The following is an 8,067-nucleotide window of genomic DNA, read 5'->3' as shown; positions in this document are numbered from 1 at the left end:
TCATCACTAATCATTTATTTCTATCCAGTCAGGCGGGAAAGTTTTTCTGATTTTCTACATCGAGCGAAGCAGTCACCAGCATGGGGCAATAATTGGTGCGACCTTCACAGGAGGAACTCTGATCTGTCGGAAAGGAGCTGTTGGTCTGAGTGTGCAAGTTACCACACTCTATTAAACTATTCTTCAAATAAGACATAAACTACTCAAAACATCACTTTGAGCTTTTAATTGTCAAAGGGTCAGTACTGAGGGAGTGCTGCACTGTCAGAGGGTCAGTACTGAGGGAGCCCCGCACTGTCAGAGGGTCAGTACTGAGGGAGGGCTGCACTGTCAGAGGGTCAGTACTGAGGGAGGGCTGCACTGTCGGGTCAGTACTGAGGGAGTGCTGCACTGTCAGAGGGTCAGTACTGAGGGAATGCCGCACTGTCAGAGGGGCAGTACTGAGGGAGTGCCGCACTGTCAGAGGGTCAGTACTGAGGGAGTGCCGCACTGTCAGAGGGTCAGTACTGAGGGAGGGCCGCACTGTCAGAGGGTCAGTACTGAGGGAGCCCTGCACTGTCAGAGGGTCAGTACAGAGGGAGCCCCGCACTGTCAGAGGCTCAGTACTGAGGGAGCCCCGCACTGTCAGTGGCTCAGTACTGAGGGAGTGCCGTACTGTCAGAAGGTCAGTACTGAGGGAGTGCCGCACTGTCAGAGGGTCAGTACTGAGGGAGTGCCGCACTGTCAGAGGGTCAGTACTGAGGGAGTGCTGCACTGTCAGAGGGTCAGTGCTGAGGGAGTGCTGCACTGTCAGAGGGTCAGTACTGAGGGAGCGCTGCACTGTCAGAGGGTCAGTACTGAGGGAGTGCCGCACTGTCAGAGGGTCAGTACTGAGGGAGTGCTGCACTGTCAGAGGGTCAGTACTGAGGGAGTGCCGCACTGTCAGAGGGTCAGTACTGAGGGAGTGTTGCACTGTCAGAGGGTCAGTACTGAGGGAGTGCGGCACTGTCAGAGGGTCAGTACTGAGGGAGCCCCGCACTGCCAGGGGGTCAGTACTGAGGGAGCGCCGCACTGTCAGAGGGTCAGTACTGAGGGAGTGCTGCACTGTCAGAGGGTCAGTACTGAGGGAGTGCCGCACTGTCAGAGGGTCAGTACTGAGGGAGTGCCGCACTGTCAGAGGGTCAGTACTGAGGGAGTGCCGCACTGTCAGAGGGTCAGTACTGAGGGAGTGCTGCACTGTCAGAGGGTCAGTACTGAGGGAGCGCCGCACTGTCAGAGGGTCAGTACTGAGGGAGGGCCGCACTGTCAGAGGGTCAGTACTGAGGGAGTGCCGCACTGTCAGAGGGTCAGTACTGAGGGAGTGCCGCACTGTCAGAGGGTCAGTACTGAGGGAGTGCCGCACTGTCAGAGGGTCAGTACTGAGGGAGTGCCGCACTGTCAGGGGGTCAGTACTGAGGGAGGGCCGCACTGTCAGAGGGTCAGTACTGAGGGAGTGCTGCACTGTCAGAGGGTCAGTACTGAGGGAGTGCCGCACTGTCAGAGGGTCAGTACTGAGGGAGCATCGCATTGCTGGGAAGGTGAGCATTGTAACGTTTAAAAACTACTTGGATATGCACTTTCCTGACAAAGTTATGGACTTAGGCTGGATGCCAACCTGTTGGTATGTTCAAAGAAGCTGGGCAGAATACTCCTGTGCTGTGAGTTTCTTTGCTTCTATGTTGATTTTTAACTTTGTGCCATGAAACTGTGTAATGTGAGTGATGGGATTACTCTGTGTTGAAGTGGGTTTGATTGAGTGGTTGCTATTTAGTCACGTGTTGCTTTCCCATCCCTGCGTTGATTCCACCAGAGTTGTAATAATGTGCGAGGTGTTCCACTGAGTTACATTGAACACATTCTGCCGGTGCTACACTCGTGATAACACCAATGATTGCATGACTCATTTTCATGGAAAAGGGTTTTAATATTCTAACAGAAAAGTTATTATTTAACCCACCACAAAGATTGTGTTTTATTCAGTGTGAACAGATTAAGAAATGGCATGGTAATGAAACTGAGGGAAGGCACAGACTGTCGCTGCCGCAGGGACTGGACATGTGATTATCTTTGCTGATGATGAATTGCGTGCTATTTCTAACACTGCTTTTTTCCTCTCCACCCCTTTTCCAGCTGCTTGAATTAGTCTGTGGCCCAGTCTCACCCTCAGCAGCCTACACCCACATCCACTGCTCACAACATCATATCGGTTTAATCAGGTGCTGGTGTCACAATTCTCTTTTAACACCAGGTTCCATCAGAAGAAATATAGGAACAGAAGGTGGCTATTCAGCCCATTGAACCTGTTACCATTTAAGTAGATTGTGCTGACTTGTACCTTAATGTACCTCTCCTGCTTGCTTCCATAACCTTTAATGCTCTCGCCTACAGGAAACGTATCTGCCTCACTTTTGACATTTTCAATCAGCTGTAACAGGTTTTATAGGGGCGAGTGTTCCAGATTTCCACTCCCATTAATGTGAAGGAGATCACCTGGAATTTTGAGTTTATTTGATTGTTCAGAATGTCACAGTCAAGGCAAATCCCGCCCTCGTGTGATGTTAATAAATATTCATTTGGTTTATTGTCATATGTACCGAGGACAGTGGAAAGTATTGTTCTGCGTACAGAGCAGATCGTTCCATACATGAAAAACAACATGTTCGATAGGTATACAATGTAAATACATTGACACAGTCATCGGGTGAAGCATACGGTGTATAGTACAGCTCAGAGGTTGGAAGAGAGAATAACCCGGGTGGGAGGGGTCTTTGATTATGCTGCCCGCATTCCCCAGGCAGCGGGAGGTGTAGACAGTCAATGGATGGAAGGTGGGTTTGCGTGATGGGTGTGTTCCTGACTCTGTAGTTTCTTCCAGTTTTGGGTCGTACCAGGCTGTGATGCAACCAGGTAGGATGCTTTCTATGCTGCATCTGTAACAATCGGTAAGAGTCAACATGGACATGCTGAATTTCATCAAGAGTTTCTCATTTTTTTGGTACCCGCAAAAGATCTTGCAAACATCTGGATCTCTGAGCATCGGTATTAAAAAAATCAAATGGATACAATGGAAAATTTATTCGGACTAAATTTTCAAAGTACTGATTTATTGTGAGATTTAGGCACGAATAGTAACTGAAATGGTACCAGGTTGGAGTGGTGCAAAGTGCAGACTTATTGTGTCGTTACATCTGGCTGAGGCAGGTAGTGCTGTGTCCTTGGATGGAATTTTCAGTGTTTGTGAACAGCAGTATGTGGGTGTTTGGTCTGTAACGGGCTGCACTCTCTGACTAACTGTGGCCAGTAGCTACTAATGAGGCAGTTTCACAACCTGGAGCCTGTGCCCTGGCTGCACTTTCCTTCAGTATGTTTGATTTGAAGCAGCAGATGTTTGATACTAAACGCACAAACATGTCACATTTTTTAACTGATTTATAACCATGTTGAATAGGAGCATTTGTAACGCTGCTGGGAGAATAGCATAAACCCCCCAGCATGAAGTGTTGTTAATTAAACCACCCGCACAATACTGCCTCTTCTATTGAGCCAGAGATTTTCTGTCAATATTGAACCGTAGGTGAATGTCCGAAAATCACAGAAAGAGGCCACTTAGACAATGTGTGTGTGTGTTAACTGGTCTTTTATGCCTCGGCTAATACATGAAAAGATTCCAAGTGCTGCTTTAACCACCTTACCGACCAGTGAGTTCTCAAACAGCACCATCTTCTCTACTAAATTATTTCATGGGATGTGCAAATGATCACTGGCATAGCCAGCATTTATTGGCCATTCCTAACTGCTCGTGAGCTTCCTTCCTGAACCGCTGCAGTCCCTGCGGACACCCACAGTGAGTCATGGAATCGGTAAAAGGAGGCCATTCGGCCCATCAAGGCTGCACCGACCCTCTGAAAGAACACCTTACCTAGACCACCTCCTCCCTCACTTTATCCTCACAACCACACCTAACCTGCACATTTTTGGACCATGGAGGATAACCTGTTGGGGATTATTTGTTGAAGTGTGTTTCATTTTTGTCATGATTCCCTTGAATGGTGGAGCAGGCTCAAGTGACTAAATGCCCCCCCCCCCCACTCCTGTTTCTCCCACTGCAGAAAGTGGATGAGTGCATTTAAAATAAAATCAAAATAAGATTTGATTTTTTTTATGATTGTCTATGCTTTACAACAGAATTAAGAATGGAAGTTTATAAAAACCACACTGAATACAATCAATTTTTTTGACCCCTTTCTTTCCCTGACTCCTTCCTCCACCAATCCGTACAAAACTTTCTCTTTGGAATAAGTAGAATATGAAATGTTGGGCTGGAAGTCACAGCCTTTGATTGTGGAGTTATAGTTTGACACCCTGAGGGAGGGAGCAGGTCTTGGTGGGGGCTGAACGGGACACTGAGATACTTCTAACATCCAGTTGCTCTATTTCAGGGGAACTTGTGGTGAGTGAGACCAGTAATGTTAGAAAATGTATTGCCACGGACACAAGTGCTCACGATCTCTACGGGACGCTGCTATGCACCAACTTCAAGATCTCCTTCATTACAAAGGATGTGACACCTTTTCGGGTTTGTACATTCTTGTCCATGTTTAACACTCCAGTGAAATTTGTTTCACAAAAGAGTACAAATGAATTGGAATTTGCATTTCCTAGAATTCTAGACTACAGAAAATAGAATTGTTTGTCTTCAGCAAGAAAGATTATGTGGAGATTTAAAGTGTTCAGAATCCAAAAGGATTTTGATAAATATTGAGAAATTGATTCCGTGAAATTGTTTCCGCGACTTCCGCCAGTCACCAGAGGACACGATTTATGATAATTGACAAAAGAACCAGGGGAGATGAAGAGAAGTATTTTGCAGTGAGTTATGATTTGGAATGCTTTGCCTGAAAGGGTGGTGGAAGCAGACTCAATTTCCAAAAGGCAATTGGAGATATAGTCGCTGTGGAGAAACTATATTCAAAGCTTACAGTTTCAACTTAAGGGAGGCAGTGGCGTAGTGCTATTATCGCTGGACTAGTAATCCAGAGACCCGTACCAGCCTCCCCGAGCAGGGGAATGTGGCAACTAGGGGCTTTTCACAGTAACTTCATTTGAAGCCTACTTGTGGCAATCATTTTCATTTCATTTCAGAGTCAAGCAGATGGCGAAATTTGAATTCAATAAAAATCTGGTTAAAAGTCTAGGTGACGGGGCGGCATATGGCGCAGTGGTATATTGAACAATGCATAATGAAGGGAGTGGGAGTGCTATACAGAGTAACGCACTGCTTTCTATCGCCGTGTTTGGAGTGTTATACTGCATTGTGCACAGTCAGCGACCACTTCTATGTTATGGTTCATTTCTGATAGACAATCTGAGGAAAATGTTCTGTTTATCTTTGCTAGTTTCGAGTCACTACCCAATTCATCTGAGCTTATTAAGAAATTTAGAAGTGGTGTAGTGTCTGAGAGGAAGCACGTGCCCAGACAGGTTGTTGAAATGAATTGGGACGGGTTGCTGAGCAGGAAAGGCAGTTTGTGCTAATCACCTCACATTTCATCGTTGCTGACGTGGGCAGGACAGGAATACGCAGGAAAAATCCAAATGATAGTTTAATGCAGGAACATTTCTCTCATATTATTTGTTATGGAAATATGTTTTATATAAATAGACTTTAAGATTTAGCTCTCAGCAAGAACATCAGAATGGTGTGCTAAGAATATTCAGGCTCATTGTTGGTGTTCCTCAGTCCACTTAAAGTTGTCTTCAGTTCTACACATGGAGGAGTTTGGTCGGTAGAATGATAAGGTGATTTCAAATAGGTATTTCTGCACCTGTATTGCATGGGGCTAACACAAAGGGAATTTAAATTTGCATTATTTCCTCGTGCTGCTGTTACAAATTACACATTTCATTCTGTGCCAATTGTTGATTATTCCCAGAGTGTCTGAGACTAAGATACTTACATTGTATATCTGCAACTTAACTGTCTTGTAAGACTATATTAGATATTCGCACTCTTAAGGTGGAAAGCAGAGTTGCTCATTTTTTACTGACTGTCCTTGCCTTGTGAAGAGTTAAAAGTTTGATTCCAGCCTTTAACTTTCAACCGCAGAAATTTCAGTACAGAAACCTGCTGTTGGAGGAACATGACATCTCTCTGACCTGTGTGGACCAGGTAGTGGCAGGTACGGCGTTTTTCCGTCTTCTGTTCTATTATTTATTCAGAGCTATACCTGGCCCTTTAGGGGCAGCACAGTAGTTAGCACTGCTGCCTCATGCCACCGAGGACATATGTTCGATCCTGGCCCCGGGTCACTGTCTGTGTGGAGCACATTTTCCCCGAGTCTGCGTGGATCTCACCCCCACAACCCAAATTGATATTCAGGGTTGGTGGATTGGCCACGCTAAATTACCCCTTAATTGGAGAACAAAATATCTGGCACTTTACTGCTGTAGCTAAATCAAAATTTGCCAAGTCCAAAAGCTGTGGAATAAAACCCAAAGATTTTGGAAACAGCATCTGAGAATGAGAACTTTATATTTTATTATACTTATGTGCTGTGATGGAGTTGCTGTCTATTTCTGATTTTACTTCGTGTTGACTTTTGTTGAGGTATAAATGAAGGCGGCTGGGTTGTGAATCTGTCTATTGGTCAGTCCCATTCGAGACTGTCTGATTATGAAACTATTGGAGGAAGTTCTGTGTTCGACTGATTTAAGACGCCATTGCTGATGATCATTGGAATATCCAATCTTGATTTCTTTTTTCCGAAGTTCCCTCTTTAATCATGCACAATCGCTAAATGTTTTTCCACGTTTTCCACGTTTCCCAGTGAACCTGCACAGCAGGAATGGAATCTGGGAATTTCTGGATCAGTGTAGCATGCCTGGTGCAGAATTGCTAACAGCTGTGGAGAGCTTGTGGGTCTTTTAAATCCTCCCTGTTGTGCTTTGTATCCATGTTAGAAGTATTAGAAGTAGTGAGAAAGTCTCACTCAAGCTCTCCAGACTTTATTCAACAATTAGGTTGTTTGCTCTCAACTTTCCTACCTTTTTAAGCCTCAGACATCTGTGTTTTACGTACTATTCCTCATCCATGCATTCTTCCTGTGTTGCAAGAAAGGTTCATTGTGCAGTTTCTTATTCCTGGAATACATGGAACTGCTCCCCCTCCTGCCGTCCCCCCCCCAGTCTCTCCCACCGTCTTCCCCCTCGGTGCTGCTCTCTGCTGTGAGTGAGTTTTGACACTTTACCTACAGTTCTCAACCTGGTTTGATCTAGAATTTCAACTTTGAAAATACATATTGGTATTTGGTTAAATTTAAGTGTAAAAAAATGTGACTTCAACCTGGCAAATTGTGCTTTTGGAAACTTTCTTTGCGGAAGGGCAGAATGGGAAGGCTGGACTATTCAGTGCTAATGCCATGTCTTAGACCTGCTATAATAAACCATTCACAGTGCATGCAGCTGCATCTTGCTGGATTGCTCCTGGATCCATCCTGCATCAAATGTCACCAGTCCACATAAACAAATCCTCTTTGTGAATGTGTGCAGGAGCCGATTTGTCTCACTGTAACATTTCTATTCAATATAACCTGGTCCTGTTTTCAGTTTGGCTCAATCTGTAATTAATCTGAGGGCAGCTGTTGAACAAGGTTGCTGCAAATTGGGGGTCTGGACGTAGCAATTTCCCTATTGAAGGAGGATTGAAGCCATTTTGTGTGGTTTCAGTTGGATTATCCTTGTTGGCCGGCTCTTGTCTTCATCCTAATGACAGCTGACAGTCTGCATCCATTTCCTGTGCAGATCAGTTGATGCCTGTTACCCATGCAGATAGCTTTTCTTCCAGGAGTCTAGAAGTGATCATCGGCAGAATATTCAGCCAAGATCCATTAGTGTAACATCTTGGATTTTTGTTCCTTAGCTCAGAAACTCTGAAGCTAATTGTACTTTCTGCTGAAATCTGCTAACCCAACACAAACTAGGGTTAGGGCATAGAATGTCTTCCAAGAAATAATAATGGAGACAGAATCAATGATATTTTTGGAGGAAAGT

At 45.1% G+C, this 8,067-nt stretch overlaps 1 protein-coding gene across 2 annotated transcripts in view; it reads left to right on the top strand.

Moving 5' to 3' along the window:
- The window catches only part of mtmr10 (myotubularin related protein 10), a 38,135-nt gene that overhangs the window by 781 nt on the left and 29,287 nt on the right, over window positions 1-8,067 (top strand). The window contains exons 1-3 of one of the 2 annotated variants that reach the window (XM_038784315.1): window positions 1,503-2,296; window positions 4,458-4,594; window positions 6,125-6,197. In XM_038784315.1, the coding sequence (XP_038640243.1) occupies window positions 2,092-2,296; window positions 4,458-4,594; window positions 6,125-6,197 (415 nt within the window). In that variant the 5' untranslated portion in view covers window positions 1,503-2,091. Of the gene's footprint in view, window positions 1-1,502; window positions 2,297-4,457; window positions 4,595-6,124; window positions 6,198-8,067 lie in introns of those variants that run through there. The other variant, XM_038784317.1, reaches the window with a different exon arrangement.

The sequence above is a fragment of the Scyliorhinus canicula genome, chromosome 24, assembly GCF_902713615.1.
Source record: "Scyliorhinus canicula chromosome 24, sScyCan1.1, whole genome shotgun sequence".
Classification (NCBI taxonomy): domain Eukaryota; kingdom Metazoa; phylum Chordata; class Chondrichthyes; order Carcharhiniformes; family Scyliorhinidae; genus Scyliorhinus; species Scyliorhinus canicula.
Note: the sequence above shows the minus strand (reverse complement) of the source record. Positions and strands in the feature narration are given on the sequence as shown.